Source organism: Hylaeus anthracinus, unplaced genomic scaffold (assembly GCF_026225885.1).
Source record: "Hylaeus anthracinus isolate JK02 unplaced genomic scaffold, UHH_iyHylAnth1.0_haploid 12001, whole genome shotgun sequence".
NCBI lineage: Eukaryota > Metazoa > Arthropoda > Insecta > Hymenoptera > Colletidae > Hylaeus > Hylaeus anthracinus.
Genome location: NW_026534348.1, coordinates 2,325,718 through 2,345,842, shown reverse-complemented (window position 1 = coordinate 2,345,842; position 20,125 = coordinate 2,325,718). Strand labels below are relative to the sequence as shown.

Here is a 20,125-nt window from a genome sequence, read left to right as displayed (position 1 = left end):
TCGCTCCACCGGGTAATTGCTTTATTAGAAACTCATTTGCACGGCTCCGCAAATAGCTGCGATGCCGAATGCCCGACGCGTCGAATTAAACCGACCGATCGAACCAAGCCTCGCTCGCGCACGTTCGATCAGTTCGTTTGCGGTTCGCTGTCGGTGCTCCACTTACCATTCTCGCCTCCAAACGGAGACTATCATCGTTACGGCACCCAATTAGGACCGACGAGACGGTCAATTGACCGATAATTTATACACATTCCTTTGCGTTTGTTTCATTCGTTGGAATAATAAAAAATATAGCCTACGAACGAATGACAAAATCCGGGTAAGCGAAAGTGGCTAACCTGATTCGTCGGCAACTTACTATCTCCGAATAGGCACACGTAACGATGGTAGTTACGGGAATTCAATGCGTTATCGTCGATTTGGGGGGGGGGGGCTGAGGGCGAGCCTGTCTATGGAGGTCGAAGGTATTAAGGGAGACATTCGGCGGAAATCGCGGGAAAATTTTCCTTCGAGAAAATCTCATCGAGGTAGCCGGTCTATGGCCGTGTAAAAACTTGGAAACTGGCCATCGGAGATACGGTAAAAAGTTCGGGTCGTCTCGCGATTGGTGCGTCTGCCAGTTTTTACGCCCCCTCGAACAATTTCGTTCCGTCCGAATCGGACCAAGAAAATTCGCGGCACGTACCGAGTCGCTCGGGAAAAACATTAAAAATCGCCTGCAGCGATATCCGTTGCACCGTTTTCTTTTTTAATCGTTGGTACTTGGCGCGATGCCAGTCTCGGCTCTCCTTAATTGAGATCTCAAATAAAAGCCACTCTGTTCGTAGTCAAAGCGTCCCGAAGTCGCGAGCATCCTCGATCTTTGCGATACTAAAAGCAACTACGGTCGTCCTCTCGTTCGCTCCTTAACCGCGAACAATCGTTCCCGTTCAACGACGTTTCGTCGCAGCTTCTGCCCGCTTATTCGCCAAACAATAGAATATCCTTTCGCGCGACTCTGTTTTCTTCGAGATAGACGGCGATTGGTCCGACCGCTTTAAGCAAGTACGATTTATTTCCGCGCAAGCGAAAGCTTGCGTTTCGTTTCGAGGCGAGGACTTCTCCCTCGGAAAGATCGCGGTACTAATTTTGTGTGGCCAGTCTAGGAAAGAATACAAAGTATTACGATTCTTAAACCGACGATAGAAGCCTTTGCGATTTCTTGCATTTCTTGCAGGGTATCGTAACTAAATATCGGGTGTATCTCGGGGTTCGATAACATTCGAAATCGTTTCAAACGCGGTTCGTTTGTCTCGCAATCAAGAAAATCGTTCGATCGTTTCCGTGACCGGTAGAAAAAAAAATTGCACAACGTGCGTAACTCGAGTTCCGGATCGCGAAGCCAACAATAACGCGAAGTCGATACATCCTGAATTCAATTGAAACTCGTTTGCGATCGGTCGACCAATTATGGGGCAGTAAGAAATCGTCCGCATCTCCAGTGTCTTTCTTGGCGGAAATCGACTTTTCGGAGCTGACCAAAAATTCCCTTCTCTAATTTTCGCGTCCCCTAGAAAGTGAATAACCGGCCCGGTTAGCTTGCAGAAATTGAGAAGACCTTCGCGGTGCACCGATTCCGCGATTGTTTAATTTTCGCCCGTCTGCATCCCCCCCGCCGCGCCCCCTCCAGCCACTTCGAGCACACGTATTCCTCACGCGACGGCTGCTAATTAACGCGATTAACAATTACGTTTCTCCTTCACGGGCTTCGCTTGATTTTCCCCCGAGCCACCTCTCAGCTTTCAAAATATCGATGCACATGACTCCACGCGTATCTCGTTACTCCATCAACGGTAATTTGTCTTATTCACAATTACTCTTCTATCCGTACATAACTCAACACACCGTGGACCCACCCGTTCGATAGCCAAAACAAGGATCTCAAATTTCCAGAATCGTATTACGCTTCGACGCGAACGAGACCGTGGAGCGAGATTGACAAATGCGTGCGCTCATTTTTAACGCGAAGCGTCCCATGTATACGCGTGCATCGTCGACGCGAATTCCAGGCGTGGTCGTTCGACGGTAACGCAAGTTAAAACGTGAGATGCAAATTACGGTGCTCGCTCGTTCGCGTTTCATTCGCTGGGATTTCGCTTGAGCTGCGAAATTGTTTACGCCCGTGACATCTTGACCGACGATCGATTCGGAATTTTTGTTTTCTACGCGAACGCCCCGAGCGAATCGAACGTTCGACGACGGGAGAGGTATTAGCGAGAGAAACAGAAGCGACAGCGGAAAAAAAGCGAAACCGTGAGCGGTGAGGAGAGTAGATTTGGCCAACGAGACAGAACAGAGCGCGCCAATTCGAACCTGCGATCCCTTCATCAAATTGCAAATCGGCCGGCGCTTAATCGCAAATTGGAAATCGCCGCGGGAGCTCGTATGACCGACGCAAAATGTTCGCCGCTCCGTGCCCGCGGCGTGCGTCCGTTTATACAGAAATACAAAATACGCGTGAGCTCGGATCCGGACGTTCGTTAGGAAAAATAGACGGTTTCCAAAGAAACGTGACAACGGTAAGATCGATAAGCGATAACATCGTTTAGCGGCGATGAAAAATCGTATAAAATACGAATTGCTTCTCCGAAACTGGAATGACTTTTTCGATAAACGTATTTTTCGGTAGTTTCGAGCGATATATTGGTTTTTACCGCATGGTTTTGTTATGCGAGTCCCTATCAGGATGGAAATCGATAGAAAAGAGCGATGTAAAATAAATCTTACGCGAGTGTATTCCAACGGTGCATAACATTGCCTATCGGCTTTCGTTAGTTTACCGTTGCGCATCACCGGTGTACTCGAATCCGAACTGGATAGATTCCAGCTGTAAACTCTAATACGCGATTAATAATCAATGAATTACCGGCGAATCATGATTAATTATCGTTGAATAATCAGACACGGTTAACATCGAAAGATTACAAATCATCGATATACGATTGCAGATCGTAAACGTAGCTCACGATTACTGATTTATCCGACAATGAGGAACGATACTTGCAAAAGTAATTGCAGAATGATTATGGTTCCACGTGCTTAATCTTCCTATCGTGAAAGTCAATGCACGCGAGTTTCTCGTGTATTTCGGTTGCGAGGCGCGAGTAGTTTTGCGCGTTATTTTGCCCGGTTGACCGGCTTTTGTTCGGAATTCACAGAACACCATCGACCAGCAGTTTCCATCCCTCTCGTTCCACGTGGGAAAACGAATTAGACGGATTTCCGATGACAAAAATTCAGCACCGCGGTCGCTTAACGTTCCCGTGGAATGTTTTCGCCTACAAATGTATCCCGTGCGTTTATCAATTTTTCGTGCGTCCAATACAGGGCGCCCCGCGTGAAGCGGTACACCTTAACCGACGATCGGAGATGGGAATGGAAATTTTTGTTCAGGCGTTGGTTCCGAATAACGAACAAAAGACGAACATCCGTTTATTCGTTGCGACTATATCGCTAAGCGTCGATTCTGTTCGTTGTCTATCGTCTTGCTTCGCCAAGAAACCTGTTTCTATTCGCGACACCCTGTACCTACACGGTCGCAACGGTATCTCGTATACAACTATACGATCCGACGAGTTTATTTACGATACCAAGTTGTTCGTGCTTTTATTTGCTAAAAAACGTATCGATTGGAACGCGGCACTGGCGGGCAATTGCGTAAGTACTGGACGTTCCTCGAAAATTCAACGAAAACATCTGACCGACCGAATGCGAGCTGCGTTTAATCGCGTTTAATGTTTTTCTTTCTTTTTTTTTTTTTTTTTTAAATTGTGTCAATCCAAACACGCATGTGTCCGAAGGTTTGCGACAGGAACCGCGACAACGAGTAATACCGCACGCATGAATTTTTACGTTCGTCCGCGAAACCGACATGTTTTTTGATAATTGTCGTCGCTAGCATATTTTCGAAAATTCGGTTTCGAGAATACGATCGCATCCGCGCTATGACGTAACGCGCGTACAAATTCTACACGAAGCGGAGAAAATTTTCGTGCGCTTGTATCGTGATTTTTTTGCAGAGCTGGAAACCAGCGAGTCGTGAAACGCAGGGGCAGACTGGATTAATTTTAGGAGAATTAAGAATGCCGTACCGGTTAATTAATCGCGATACTCGCAGAGAAGAGGGTGAACCACTCGTTCGTTTCCCGTCGAAAAATTGAAAGAGGGAGAGAGAAGCGAAAAGTTGCACGAAGTTGATATCGCTCCACGGATATGCTGCACGCACATCCTGCGCGTGGCACGCACACGGTCGCGTAAACACGCAGTCGTTTTGACGCGAATAAAATCGACGCTGCACACGCAAATCTCTTTCTGTTTCTTATCTATCGCCGAGTAAACTCCCAAAGGTCGTCTAAATTTTCGCCGGTATATTTGGAGGTACTTGCTCGATACGCGCGAAGCTGACCGCGGAGGTTCGCAGACGCTCGAAGCGAATAGTAAGTACAGCTTTCGCTCCGAGTCGTAGGCACGAAAATAAAGTTTTCGAGCGAGTGGAATCGTCTCGGCAACGAGGATTCGAGATTCGCGACGAGGCGAAGCGTGGGGATGAATAATTTAATCACGCGTTATGTGTGAACGCGCGACGGGTGTCTAAATAGAAACACGAACGACTGAAAGGCAACGTCGCGCCAATAAAGTTACAAGACTGGGACGCTACCGGCGCGGCGGACCAGTTGGCCGGAAAATAAGATCAGAATTGATGCGAATTCAGGAACGAAAACCGTCGCTTTCTGCAATTTACTCACCTTGACGCGCAGAAGGTGCTGCAGACTTTGAGCTTGGCTGCTATTTAGAGGTGGATTGTCAGTCCCGAGACGCGCCACTGCAATCACGTTTTCTCGGGTCGCGTTGTACAAGAAGAGCGTGCACACTGTCTGCAAATAAAAGAACGAGAACACGTCTCGGCGTCATCCTACGCTATCTCGCATTATTAAGTTTCGCCTGTCGTGTACGTTTTGTATTCCGATTCGCGTAGCCTCTCGAGATTTTTCTCGTCGCGCGCGAATGCACCTCGAGTTGGAAAAATCTGGACAGGTGTTTACTGCCGCTTCGAGACAGGGACAACTCGAACGATCATCCGATGCGGTGAATCGAATTAAGGGACATCGTGCAACGTAAATTGTCTCGCGAAAAGTGAACGTCTTACCTGATTGTTAACTTCTTCTCTCATAAAGCTATCGAGGGACGACACCGCGTCCAGGACTGTGAGATTGTTATGCTGCCGTAATAAACTTTCGTCCTTTTCGCTGTATCCCAGGAACATGAAAACTCCGTGCGGTATAGAGTAAGCATCTGCGGAGAAAAAGTCAACGAGAAGATTTATCGCTGTAAATTACTCGTCCGGGAAAGTAGATTTTTGTTTAATTTGGAATACGATCAGGGCTTGATTAATATTCTATCGATCGAGTCGAAGAAATGTATCTTCTTGCTAGTTCGATCGATCTCTAATCGTCCCTGTTTAAATTGGAAAAATATCTTGTCGATCAACCACGTATCGCTCGGATCGCACTCCGTTCAAATTTCTCAGCGCGAAATCTAACGCGTCGAGAGGGTATATTCACCGGGCGAAGGCCGCATGCATATGAAACGACCGCTATAGCAAAGGCAGGGTCCGCGATGCGCCTGATATGCCGGTGCCTCGTGATTGTAGAAGGCAAAGTCCGTCTTGCAGGGCGACGAATCCACGCAGATCGTGTTGCAGATCAAAACTTCGCCCTCGCCGCACTGGCAGAGCTCCGAGCATTCCGGCTCGTCCTCGCGATAGAGCTGTTTAGGATCAAGCGTACGGCATTAATTTGCGTCTCTCGAAACGGCTCGACGAATCGTGCAAATGTACGTGGCGTTGGTCTAATTGTAACTCAAAGCCTCGAAAAGCTGAGTAATTTTCATTAACGTGAACATCGAGACTCGTTAACGTGTATTTTCTAATTATTTTGTTGTTAACATCGAGATGCATACGAGTTCAGGAAGGATCGCGTGAAATTCAAGATATTAAATGTTCCAGTTGTACACGTAAAACAAAATGTTGAACGTATCGTGTTTCTATTATTTCTAATTTTGCAGGTCCAGCTGCATCGGAATAACTATCGCAAACAGTGGAAAAATTGGTGCGAGTCGGTCTCGTGCATTGTCATTTCGTAATCAATTATCGTAATGGAATACGAAAATACGAATCTGCAGCCATTTTAAAGATGATCGATGGCGCTCGATACTGAATATTAATTATTACCGATATTACCTTGGACATTTTAAATTAAACTTTCCTTTCCCGACTCCACGATAACAATAACTGACGAACGGAAACGGAAAAAGTGGTGTATTTTTATTCCACGACTGTGAAAATTGTATTTGAAATCATCGACAGTTTTGGAATTTCACCTGTACTTTTAACGACTTTCACAACCAAGCAATTCATAACATTTTCCCAACACCATTAATTTCCTAGTTACATTTCGCGAAAGGACGTTAAAAAGCCGTTTAATATTTTTATTCGCGTTTCTTTATTTTCAATCAAATTAAATGTCTTCGTCCGTTTTCGTAATCCAATTCATGCAACGTAAACTCAGAATTCATTCTACGTCGATGTTTACATCAGTCGATGCAATCATCTAAAGCATTATATGAAAATATAATTATTTTTTGTAAAGGTATGAATTGTTTTAGTTGCGAACGATCGTACTGCCTTCGATTTACAAATGTGCAACGTTAAATGGAGAACGGGACCAGCTTTAATAGCCTTTTGTGACGAATTCTCTCCTGTTTTTTTTTAATATTTACGAAAGCTTTTAATCCCTGGAAACAAAGTTATTCAAAAAACAACAAACGAACAATTTGTTCTTACCGTATTCAACGTGGCCCGAGCACGGAGCTAAACTAAATTGGATATTCCAAGTTGTAACGTAAATAATTCAGAATCCGTATTTGAGTCGACTTCGTGTGAAAATAATTTCTAAAACTGTGGTCCATTACAAATTTGAAACACTTGAAACGCTTGATTCGTTCTGAACCTTTGTCGAAAAAAAAATTCTAATGTCGTTCACCAATGTCTACCATAGCTATTCCAATCCATCTGGACTTTCGTTTCTCTCCAAGATTTTTCGATCCTTTAGCGCATTCCTTCGACGTTTCGATCGGTCGAAAATGCATTTCGATCGCGAAAATACTTTGTACATTGTCGAACTCACCCTCTTGCCTTTGCCCTCCCTTATGTATTGGTGACTTTGCCTCGCCCTTTGAACCACGCAGAAGCCTATAAAGAGACGAACGTTGAGACGCGTGCTACACGTTTCTCCACGTCGAACTGTTTTCCTGTCTCGCGCTCCACCCTTTCCACCCTCGATCCTTCCCCGTTTTGAATTTTTCTTTCAGCCCGTTTCTTCCACCTACTTCGCTTTGTAACGTTCGACACACGAGTCTCTCGCGGCGGTGAAACGAAAATTCCTTGTGTTTCGGACAGAATTTCTCGTCCGGTTTCCAACGATCAAAGGAGCTGCATTTTCCATTCGAGAAATAACGTGTCACCGCACACGCACTCTCTGTTTTTCTTTCAACGCTCGCCACCCGAGGCTCCCGACTATCCTTTCGCGTTCGAAACCATTCGGTGCTCCGTTATCGATTCCGCAATCGCCTTGGAAATGCTTGGCACGAACCAATTCCTATACGGGGCGTTCCATTTTAATAAACCCATGCGATGGTACACGACTATTTGCTACCGTTAGCCGTTATTCCGCACACGCGTGTACCTCTTAAGGAAGACGAATGCGAATCATACTTTCTATATTCGCGCATCGATCGTAATAGAACAGCGTGTCGAAGATCCACGAAAGAGACATCGTGGCCCGTGCAAGTAATCGTACGGTATTGTCTATGCGTTGAAAACATTTCGAATATTGAATCGTAACAAATTTCAATTCGCGGTTACATATATCGTCCAAACATTTGTTGTGTTCTTCGTACATGAAACGTTGTATTTTTCGCGTAACCGATTGTATTGCAGAGTATCGATAACATTGATCGAAGCGTTGAATAAAACTATGTTTGTTTATGTTACATTTGTATCGTTTGTTTCAATGTAACGAGCAATATATGTATGTATGTATGTATGTATGTATGTATGTATGTATGTATGTATGTAGTTTGTCGAAGAGTCAATAGCGCGATCGACGGTCCAATCCTAACCCCGGTGATCGCAAACGTACGAGCGACCGTTTCACGAGGAGAACTGTGTCGAATAATTTGGTCAACGAGCAGATATCCGAGAGAAAGAAGCGGTACTTACGAGGCGGTGTGGTAGTGGTTGTCGTAGTGCTGGGTGTAGTGCTTACGGTGGTGGTGCTGGTGGTGGTGGTCGACGTCGTCGTCGTGGTGATTTCCCAAGTTTCCGTGGGTTCGGTGGTTGACCACCTCGTCACTTCCGGTATTTGATTATCTTCTACTTGTTCGACCACTGTAACCGTGGTCGTGCTAACCGGCGACCTGGTCGTCGACGAGACGGTCGTCGTTGTAGTTCTGGGATAATGATGGTGTTTCCTGCGTGCGTGATAGTCCTTCTGGGACTCGACTGAAACAATCGACACCCTCGTCTTAGCTCGTTTCTCCAGACACTTGTCATCGTTAGGAATCCATTAGTCCCTATTCTATGGTCTGTAAATTCTACTCTCGGCAGAAGCCGAAAGTGCTTCGAACCCCCATCGCATACACAGCCTCTTCGCGAACCTTACACGAATCTAGGAAGGATACTCGAAGGCGTCTATCTATGCGAATACCTAAATAAAGTAGAAAACCGCATGCCCGACACCACGGACCACCGAATTCGAATGAAAAGTGTTGGTAAATAAATTCAAGCGACAATTACCGGGCCACGTTAATTTGCATCGACCACGTTTATCAGGATGGCAAACGGAGGGCATCAAACCCTGCCGTTCGACCTACATTCCTATCGGGAATCGACGAAAGGCGATCGAGCCGTTCGGTGCAGTTAGCGCAGAGCGCGATGCACTTCTCGAGCAAGCGGCAAGTGCAATTTCTTCGTATCTAAATGACTTATCTGTCGGCTGAATGCCCGGGTACAGTCGGGCTTGTGCAGCTCGACTCGTGGAACAGATGTAAGATCGATAAAAGCCCTTTGTCGTGTCGTGCCGCGGTGTTCGTTCGTTCTTTCGACCGATGTAATTGCAATTCCGCGCGGCTGCACCGGCCGCGGTCGTAACGAAGCGCCGAGATCGTTCGACGATTGCCGCGGATAAACACTTTTATGTTTCCGAGCGACCGGAATCATTGGATGAAGCGGGAGTCGACGTAATTCGATAAACGGCGTTCGATCGTCGAATCGTAAATGTTCGCTACGATTTTAGACGTACCGATTCTTACGTCGTATCACGCGTATTCGAACACCAGCCGGCTAGACAGGAATAAAAAGGTTGCGCGCAAAGAAATCGACTCTGTCATCGTGGAAATATTAATTATCGTTGATATTAATCACTGCGGGCACGACGGAGTATACCGTGTCAAATATTTGGCTGTCCTTTGGTCATCATCAAACATTTGATCCCGACGGATGATTTTATGTCAACGGTGAAAACAACCGTAGGGTTTCCCAGGAAACGGTCCGCCGATCTCTGATTAAAACGACACACGCGGAACCTGCTCGACCGCGAATTCGTATTTGCGAGAAAAAATTCCGCGTGTCCGCAATCACAGGCGCGCGGGACCGCGATTTATTTCGAAATTTTTTGCGATCAAAAACCGATTACGTTCAGATGCGTTTCATCCGTTTCGTGCCCTGTGATTTTTCGTTGAGCAAATATGGAAACGGACCATTTTTACGCGCCGACTTGTGGTATCATTCGCGTTTATCGCTACGTTTAACTTTCAGCAGTCGAGTAACGACGTTTTTAATTATTCGAGTAATTGTACATCGCGCGTCAAACGCTGCGCATTACTTGAAAATAAAAGCCGTGGAGTACTCGTTGCATCGAACATTCCGCGACGTTCGTTCGATTGTTCAGAAATATAAATATTTTAGAAATTATTGTGGAGACTAGTAGGTAGGCACTATGAATAGAATTTGTGCTCGAAGCTGAACGTTTCTAAAGATACTCGGGGCACGGAAACGAAATTGTATATAATATCCTATTCGAAATGGAAAGTGCGCATCCCTTGCGTCGAATCGTACGAGGATTGCATAAGAACGAAAACTGTATAGCGGAGCGCAACGAGTTGCCTTTCGCGAAACACACTTTTCTATAATTCACGAAAGCTACGGCAAGCGTTCGCCGGAACAGAATAAAAGATTAAAAACAAACGGACGTGCTTTTCACTCACCTACACAAGGATTTACCCAGAGAAGCCTCTGCCAGCCGAGGCAATCGTAGATTTGCGTGAGTTCCGTGCCTTTGCAGGCGCAGTTGGATCGCAGCTCGGTACCAAGGATTCCTAGCATCGCTTTTCTACACTCGGCCGGCTGACCGGCGCACTTCTTCGTCACACTGTCCACAGCGCAACTTTGCTCGTAGTACTCCAGCTTCATTCTGCACAGCACACACCGGTCACGAGAATCGCATCGCTGTCACGGATACTGACAAACGTTTCGAAACTCTCCGCAGGAAGTGCGGTCGCACCGACGGCTTCCAAGTTTCGAAAGAGACGCGTCGAAGGACGACGACCGGAAATTCTACCCGAGTCACCCGCTATCCTTTGTCGCGCCAAAATCAAACTAATTCGATGGCCAGGGTCTAGAGCTATTTTTCCCCAATGGGCCCTTGATTCTTTCATCTACGTTTTAACTTTTTAGCGTCGTACTTGACGTTCTTTTAGAAAAAAAAAAAATTCGTTCGACGTTTCGAAGCAAACGCAGTCGATCTTTTTCAAGTTCTACCCTGGGAGACCCTTAAAGAGAGCCCTTGGCGTAATTTGAAGCGACCGAAATTGACCGTCTTTTTCTTCAAAGTAATAAAGTGTTTTATTACGCGGCGAGACTGAATCGAGTCGCGTCTCGTCTCGTTGACTTGCAATTTAACTTTCAAATTGAAGGCGTAGGTACCTCGGAGCTTGTAGCAGGAAGAAAAAGGATCCACGGCGTTTAATCGAAGGATCGGTCTCGTCGATAAGCGTTTACCGCTGTTGTTCGCGGCGCTGTATAATTTTTGCGATCTTGATACGCGGTGGATTAATCCCGGAGCTTCGTAGTTCGCGTTTCTCCCTGGTCGAATCGTTAATCGTGGAAAGAATCCCCCGACGTGGGAAAAGTTCGCTTTGAAAATAAACGTCGAGGAAGGTACGATTCGTTTCCTCGAATGGTCGCCCTTTAATCAACCGAGCGCACGCATTGGTTTATCTTTCGAATCATCTCTGCGACGTAATAAATGATAGTAAAACGAAATACTCGATCAGACGCAATCGATGAACCTCTTTCAAAATTTTTCTCCTCTCTTCGCGTAGATCATTTCGTGCCGTGTCTTCGTTGAAACATCGAATAGCGGTCCAACCGACGATGCTCTGAATTGAATTTCCTCTAATGCCGTAGTCGCGGACCGTATTCATAAGGAGAGGCGAAAAATGAAACGATTCAAAAAGTATCACGGTCGCGGTGGTCCCGTTCAACGCGGGCACATCGCGAACGGAGTACACGTGAAGTTGTTTGCGCGAGCATAGCGGCTAGGAAAAAGTTGGAAGGATGAAAACGTTGAGGACACGAAACTTTAGGCGGGGTTAACACAGGTACCTAAAAGCTATTCAAAGAGCGCAGCACAGAATCTGCTGCGATTTCTCGCATTTATTTACGTACGGTATATCGAGTAAATTCACATAAAACTCTAGCGAGACGTCTAACGAACGTTAAACGATTCCTTTAAACGTCGCAAGTTTCTCGACACGTACCTGCAACCCCGGTTTCCTTTGCAGGCCTCGGCCAAGCTGTGACAAGTCGGTGTCTCCGAGCCCACGATTCGCTGTGCACACGCAGGGTGCATCTTCTCCTGCGCCACTATGCACTCGTCCTTCTTGCCGTCCGTCTTTCTGCGAAACGAGGTCGTCTACGTTATTTCCAACTTATTTCGCGTCGTAATTGGTCCTGTGCAACGTACCGCGGCTTCCGACGCTGAGGAGAGCCAATTTGGATCCCTCCTCGAACTTGAATTCGTTTGAATTCCCGCGCACTTTAAACAGTCGAGAAGCTAAAAAAGAGAACCTCGACACAAGAATTCTCTGTTTCTACCGATTCGAGTCTAATTCGTTTTCGTGAACTAATTCCGAAGGTAACGGGGAAGTTCACGGGAGAGTTCGATTTTCGTTTCGGATAAAGGACTGGATTCGTCGCTCGAAATTTGAGGAGAAAAGAGAAGACGCAGCCGATTTACTGCACGAGAAAGCACCATCCTAAAGCCAACTTCCATCTGCTTGCTCGGTGGGTTGGAGGGAGGTTTAAGGAAGGAATTCCCAGGCAGACGGGCAGCGAGAGGTGGGTATTGCTCAACGAGCATTAAACGAGCCTGCTACGTATTTTATTCGGCCGCGAGACTTTTCGTTTCATCGTTCGGTTCTCGTTTCTAGCGCGTTACCCTCGCTTCCTTCCTTTCTGCCTCGAACGTTCGTATTATGGGAAGCCCCTCCGTGAGCCAATAAACGCTCGACGAAGTTTTCGACACGTTAGCGGATTCCTTTAATTGTTTCGGCATGTTAGGAAGACTAGCCTAGTATCGGATCGATTAACCCTTTGCACTCGAATGTCTTCTCCGAGGGGACATCGTAAATTCAGGCAAACTTTGTTAGTGATTACACAGGATAAAGTTATGGGAGCGTAAAAGTTGTAAAAATGTACGAATCCTCGAAAGTTTCTATTCAAATATCACGAAAAATCAAATGAAAATATGATACATGCATTAAGATAAACAAAATTATGTTCCTCAATGTCCAAAGATTCATATAAGCTCGAATATCATTACAATAAATTACATGCATTATAAGTTACATTATGTAATACATGATTCCTGTTTACACACTTTGTAACGGAATGTTTCCGAGTGCAAAGGGTTGAACAGTAAAATGCATTAGCGACGTATTATCGTACGTATTACGAACCGAGTCAAGTTCAACCGTGACGGTAGAATAGTTCCACAGGGTGAAAAGGAATATTCTACAACGACGTATTCTGTTCGAATAATAGCATGTCCGGATCAAAGGGATCCGAATAATGGATACTACAATGGACGCTACAAAGCGTTATTTTTAGCAATACAAGATTAATTCGTCCGAGAATCAGGATATATCTCCGTACCGACCGGAAACTGACCTTTTCTGATGTTAATCAATTCAGAAGAGGACACCGATCTCCTTCCGGCCATCGGGACAAAAGGATGCTGCCGGGACAATGAACCGAGGAATCAGAGTGAGAAAAAAAAATGGGGAAGGCAGATAGAAAGTTTCTGCATTGTTTCGTGAGCAAAAGCCACTTAAAAGTTAAAGGAGCTTCCCTGAAAAAGAAGCCTGCCAGCCGGCCGGCCGGCCTCGTTGGCGCGAAAGGATTAGGGATGCAGAACTTAAGGTATTTCTGCGGAAGACGGTCCTTTGTGCCGGAGATTTTCTCTGGCCACCCTTTGTCCGTCTCTCTCGCCTTTGCTGCGCGTTTACTCAGAATTACGGGAACGTACAAAGACGAGTAGCTTTAATGTAGTCGTTCGATAATACACGCCGAGGCTGTTCAAATAATCAGCCGAATCTTCGCTCGCTGTCTCCGTTCGTCTTCATTCCGTGCTCGCGCTTAATCCAGAATTATAGCGGTACGGCGGTCTCGTTAAGGCTTTAGATATCGATACGAATCGTGGTCGCGGGATACCCGAACCCGGTTCGTCGGAGTGCGGCGTTTAGAGGGTGCACGACCCCGAATGTTTGCATCGTCGACTCACCTGCACAAACAGAACGCGATCTCCACGGAGTACTTGTGGTTCGCGGACTTGTAGAAATTCTGCAACGCCTCCATGCATTCGTTTCTCGCGCAACTCGACGAGTCGCAGTGATTCAGAACGGGCTCCAAAAGGACCTTACACTCCGGTTCGTTCCTGAAACGAGAAGAAACGGACTTGTTGAAAGCGAATCGAACGCGTGGAAAGGAACAGAGAGAAAGCGTTATTTTTGCTCACTTGCAAGCGGTGTAGGCGTGATGACACGTGCTCTCCAGCACAATTTTCACCGGCTGTTGGATTTTGTCCAGGTCTGACGCGGCAGATGGCATTACCACCGACGTTTCTGCGCAGAGATGTAACAAAAAAAAAAAAAAAAAAGAATCGTTTTGCGAACAAGTACGAAGCGTAGCGGAAAAAGAAACAACGAAACGGAAAGTCTGTTAAAATGGAAAGTAAAACAACATTGAAGCGAAACCTTATTTCATCCAGTCTTCTCCTTGCAAAAGTAGTTCGCCGAGAATATAGAAATTAAGGGAATTCCGAAGTGAACCGCAAATTTCCAAGGGAGCGAATAATCGCGTGGATTTCCGTCGACGCGCGTAACTCTTGTTTCTCCCTTCAAACGCGTTTATCGCATTCTTGCCTCCCCGCGACGAAGATCGCTATCGGTAAAGTCAAACGCGTCGGTACACCACGCAATCGTGCTCGTGGCCATTGTTTGCACAGTCGAGCGGAGCCTCCTAGTACTCCAACCAGTGAACAGAAACAAATGATTTATCATTCGGTGACCGACTGGCCTGACTGAGCGAACCGAGCTAAAAGAACGACCCTCCGCAGCGAATCTTGAATATTTATCGGCCCATATTTACCCCAGCTCGCTCACCACTTAAAAACAATCGCCGAGAATAATTGTTTATTTATGCAAATCGCTCTGGCTTTGGTTTCGCGAAGGAAAGTTAGAGCTTAAGGGGCTCGAGCGGCAACCGCTAAAAGAATAAAGCTGCGAAAATGCCGAGGATACGAAAAACAGGATGAAAACGCGCGACAGAAATGAAAATTTCTGCTCCAGTAATTGATAAAGAATAGATTCGTAGGGCGTCGGGATATTAACGATGCAAAACAAACTTCGACGAAATGCGTATAGATTCGACGAAACAAAATCGAACGCGATGGAAAGAGCGAATCGCAATTCTACGCTGAATATTCATCCGAAACTTGGCCGTTTTAGTTTCGGCGCGGCGGTGAGGAGAAAAGAAATTGTGTATTTACATAAGCGCGTCAAGACGGCGATTTAAACAAACTTCGCGACGACTTTAAATAAACTTCCGCATTAAGGGACCGGAATAAATGTATAAGGTTAATGCAAGAATTATGCAACCGCTGGCCGAGGCAACAAAATCTTCCCGTGTCCCGTATTAATTGTCGCGATGAATTGCATCGCGGCCGCGGATGCAAATAAACTGGGAACGGGAAACTTTGCGCGACGCGTTCGCTTCTATCTGTTTACGCGAAACGATCCGTAACTAATTAAACGGACATTACGTAAATAACCAAGTAACTGAAAAAGGAAGAATTCCGTGGAATAGATTTCCGCGACGACAATACGTTTCCCGACGTTTATATCGATGTTTCAATATCTCCCCGATCGACGATAAATATTCAGGGATTCGACTATTATTCGACCATAAAGAAACCCCATTCGAGACCGAGCGAATGGAGTTAAAAGGGGTCAAAACGAGACCGAAGGAGCCAAGACGAGCAAGGATCCGCCCGATGACGAGTGTTCGGCATCGTTAACCAGCCACCCTTCTTCGATTGATGGACTCGGTGGTTGGGGTTAACGGCCTCGGGGCTGGAGACCCCTTCCGAATATCGCCGGAACCACCTTCTCCGTTGTAAGCGAGGGAAAAACTGTCGGAAACAGACCGTGAGAGGGGTGCAGTCCCCGTTCGGATGATTAGCCATAAGTCAGCCGTCGCGAAGAACATGCCATCGACGCACTTTATTAAGATAAACGAGCACTCAAAGTCTTTGGGTTCCTCCCTTCGGATGCCTTAATTGCTGCTCTTGAAATCTTCCTTACGGGGGTGGGTGCTTTTGTCTTTGACCTTCGGACGTCTTTTACCCAGCGAGACGCGTTTCAAGGGACGAAGAAATAGTTGGGAATTCGGATATCAAATCTACAATCACAGGAGAAATTTCTATCGAGACAAGGTTGCGCGTAAATTCATTCGAGACGCCATCTAACGCGCCGAGTCTCTCTCGAGAGATGAATTCGCTCTATCGATATTCTCTGTACTTTGAGAAGAGGTGATCGGTGTTACGAGAAGAGAGCCACGTAAAACTGTTGGCCTTGTATCGATGACACCGTTTATCCACCTTAAATAAACTCGTCTCTCGCAGGTAGTCGGAAGTTATAGCACCTCCGAGGATCCGTGCGATTCTCGTCCACGGAAAAACAAGGATGCTTTCTATCGCTATGGCGTGGAAAGACGCCTCGACAGGGTGGTGGTTTTTATTTTTCTTCTTTCGTCGTTGTTCTTTCTCGGGAAACGTTGAGAAACGCTTACGTAATCTCGATAATGCGAATTCGTTCGTTCCTTTCATTCTTTGTCATTCATCCGACTATATTTCTCCTTATTTTACTCTTCGCGTAACGACGACGACTCTTTCCTCGTTCGACGAATAAATAAACTGGGAATTTTTCTCAATTTTGTGACACGGAGAGCGTTCGAAAAACGTCGACGATTCCGATGGTAGCCACTTCTGAATTGAAACGATTTCGAACAAAGGCCAACTTCCTTGAGGAAATGGGTCCAATCGACTCCCTGTATAATTTTCCCTTAATTAATTTCGAGATGCTCGAACCGTCCCTTTTCTCGAGCTCCCCCCTCGCGAGCGTCATCGTCCCAATTAAAATCGCTGTTATCATTTCCAAGAAGAACTCTTCACCTACCGTCGCGGAAAAGTAGTCAACGAGTTTGTCGATGCGCTCGCCATGGAACGCCGAACGTCGAAGGTGACCTTCCGCGCAAGACTTCTCGGAGCTATAGGATCTGGGACAGGATTTTCCCGCGTAGGAATATCAATCGTAGGAGTTCGAGGTACCCGGGTTGGGCGGGATGGCTCGACTCGATCGCAGACAGATTCTTCGAGTCGGCCGGAGAAACACGGCCAATTGGAACCGGTGGTAATTGGAATCGGTGTCCGTCTGGCTCCTCGAGATCGATGCCGCACCCTCCCTCCTATCAGGATATATCCGACCCGTGGCAGCCTCCGAACCTTTCCGGTGACGCAGGTGCACGGATATCGAAACTCGACGGAGCTCGTTAGACTCGCCAACGAGGAAAATCGTTTCCCACCGGACAGAAAAACGATCACGTTCGAACAGGATCTTTCGTCGTCATTTACATCCGACTATAGCACTCGCGGTTTCGTCGTCGACGGTAGAGCAAGGGGTTGAAACGATTGGCGACGGAGTGTTGAGAAATTTGGAAGCCAAACGAGCGCGAAGCCCGAAGAACGATACCTATTTCCGCGGTGAATGAAACGTGCTAGAATCGACGGGTTGGTGTTAGCAAATTGGTCGTTAAAGAACGATACGCTAAACCCGAATGGAGGAGAAAATTCGTCGATCGATTCTCCAAACGCGTCGACGAATTAGTGGCAGAATTCTCTGTGACAGAACCGAATCGATCCTTCCGCTTGGTAATTGTATAACCTGCGGTACGCTTTAACCTCTATTTGCGTTTGCGAGATTCTAATGGATATCCCGCGTTGGACGACCAATACCGTCCGTCGTTAATCGACGGGAAAAGAACAAGAAGAAACGGCGGGAAAAACCTTGAAACGGTCGCGAACTCTCGCAAGTTCGCGAGCGTAATCGCGTTTCGTGCGATGGAAGTTAATTGGATAATTAAGCAATCGGCCGCCGCGACTACCGGCGACTACCAGCGACTACCGGCGCGGGGTCATTCTCGAAGAAACGGGGACGGAGCGAGGAGCTTAAAAAATTATCCAGGCTAAGCAAAAGCTTTGGTCGATTGCTTTCGCAAATTTGCAATTGACCGGGCAAGAATCGATCGAGCGATACCGACTGCATGTAAGCAAACACGCGACCCAGGCTCCGACCGGAAAATAGCTCTTTCTCTGCGCCGGCAAAAAATTATTTGACAGCCTTTCGCGTGTGTATATTCTGCGTGCTTTCGAAACAAGCACGCTATTAAATCGCGAAGGAAAATAACGATGCCGCTTGAAATTTTCGTGCAAGAGGCGAAACAGCTGTATCGACGTATATGCATTGCACATACATCGCGTTTGTCCTTCTTTGAATTGTTTCTCCGTTAACGAACTCGGGTTTAATTGCTAGTCGGTGGATTATTTCTTCGCGGTGGCTACCAACGGCAGAGAAACTTTATGCATCGACACGTTTCACGTTTTTTCGCATCCTTCCGCGGAAACTTCGACTCTCCGATAGGTCACGGTTACCTGATAAACTGTCGGGATGGAACCGACCCCTTTGTTAATCCTCAAACATCGTATATTCCTCGCGCGTATTCTCGTTTGCGTGCTCTTCTCCTTCGATGAAACCGAGATGGATCAGTTTCGAATCGCTTCCTAGGAAGCATATGTCGTTGCGTCTCGTTGAGACGTGAATTATTTAAACAAACAGGGCCATTCGAGACACATGTTTCGGACACGTAAAACACCATTAGGTTCTAATGACCGTGTCTAAGTGTTGGACGTTATTCGAATGGAATTTTGAATACATGTGGCTTCGATAACTTGTTACGATGCGTTAGTTCGCTCCAAACTAGAGCATGCGAGTAGCAATTTGGTTTTCTAGTCGCATGAAATATTTCCCTTAACAAGATGGAAAGACTCCAGCATGGATTCTTCGAGTTTAAATATAGACGCGGTAAAGGACAGAGAACATTTCGTCGGTGCTATTTTTGAGCTTAAAACCGTTTGCATCGATTGTTCGAGAATTTTAGAGTCGGGTTGTTTCAACGCTTGCCCTGTATCACCTGTGCACTTATTCGCTCCGGTACACGAAATTTCAGAGATAACCTTTCTCGTACCCATCTCGCTACTTGATCGTACGAGTACGCTAATTAATCTCTCCACACGTCGTACTATATATTTGCGTATTATATCGCTACGTAGTTTCAGGTATCAGACCGCCTAAAGTTTCCAACCACGCAACGACGAGGTTTCTGTTTTCTTGGACCGTATCCACGGACCAGAGGACCAGCGAAAGACGGAAAGTCGAACGCACGCGCGTTTCGTCGCGTTTCCGCGGGAAAGCGAAAAATGTAGGACAGACGGCGTATCCGCGGACGGATTTTACTTTATATACGTATATCCGAAATCGATAGGGGCGCACTTTTGACGAGTACGCTCGAACGTGCTCGCAGGTGCACGGAGGTGGGCGCATGCCCGGACCTAGATGCGCGTACCGGTGTGAGTAATAATTACGGTGACCCGTTTGTTTAACTTCTCCGATAACGAGCAACGATTTTGCGCCTAACTCTCGCGTCTCTCTCTCTCTCTCTCTCTCTCTCTCTCTCTCTCTCACACACACACACACACACTCTCTCTCCCTCTCTCGCGACGGAGTCGAGGAAATACAACGCGGCAAAAACGTACGAAACGTTTCTATCGCGCGATTCGTGAAACGACGAATTTCAAAATGCGCCTATGTTCCATGGTGTAATTACCGCGGCGCGCGTCAAACGATCACGGGGCTGCTAATTAGGATAATAAGCGACGGTCTCGACCGCGTAGCTTCGAATTCGCGAAATCGACTCGAAAGAGATCCAATTCGAGATAATAATTCTCTCCGATCGAGAATTTTCGAGCTACGCTCGCACCAAACGCGTCCAAGATCTTTGGTCGTTCGACGGAACGAGCTTCCGGTCCCGGTAGACCGCTCCGTCGAAATTGAATATATGAATGCGAAATTTCAGCGCGTCCAGGCCCGTCGAGAGTTCGACTTTCGAACTAGAGAAAATAGCGACTCGTTAGGTTAGCACCGCTCTACGGAGAAACGGGTAAATAAGCGGTCGAACGAATTTTAATTAGGACACGACAAGTGGCGGGAAATGCGCGCTTGTTCGCTACGACGTTGAAAGGCGGGCCTGATTACATCTCCGCGCGAATATCCGTCGGGATCGACGAACGCG

At 46.6% G+C, this 20,125-nt stretch overlaps 1 protein-coding gene across 3 annotated transcripts in view; it reads right to left on the bottom strand.

Annotated features, from left to right (window-relative positions):
- Window positions 1-20,125, bottom strand: part of LOC128890863 (uncharacterized) — a 193,471-nt gene that overhangs the window by 20,937 nt on the left and 152,409 nt on the right. For all 3 annotated transcript variants that reach the window (XM_054149795.1, XM_054149796.1, XM_054149797.1), the window contains 9 exons: window positions 14,178-14,283; window positions 13,944-14,096; window positions 11,920-12,057; window positions 10,366-10,571; window positions 8,321-8,602; window positions 7,227-7,291; window positions 5,604-5,808; window positions 5,189-5,334; window positions 4,788-4,916 (listed from right to left, as the gene is read on the bottom strand). In XM_054149795.1, the coding sequence (XP_054005770.1) occupies window positions 4,788-4,916; window positions 5,189-5,334; window positions 5,604-5,808; window positions 7,227-7,291; window positions 8,321-8,602; window positions 10,366-10,571; window positions 11,920-12,057; window positions 13,944-14,096; window positions 14,178-14,283 (1,430 nt within the window). The remainder of the gene's footprint in view (window positions 1-4,787; window positions 4,917-5,188; window positions 5,335-5,603; window positions 5,809-7,226; window positions 7,292-8,320; window positions 8,603-10,365; window positions 10,572-11,919; window positions 12,058-13,943; window positions 14,097-14,177; window positions 14,284-20,125) is intronic.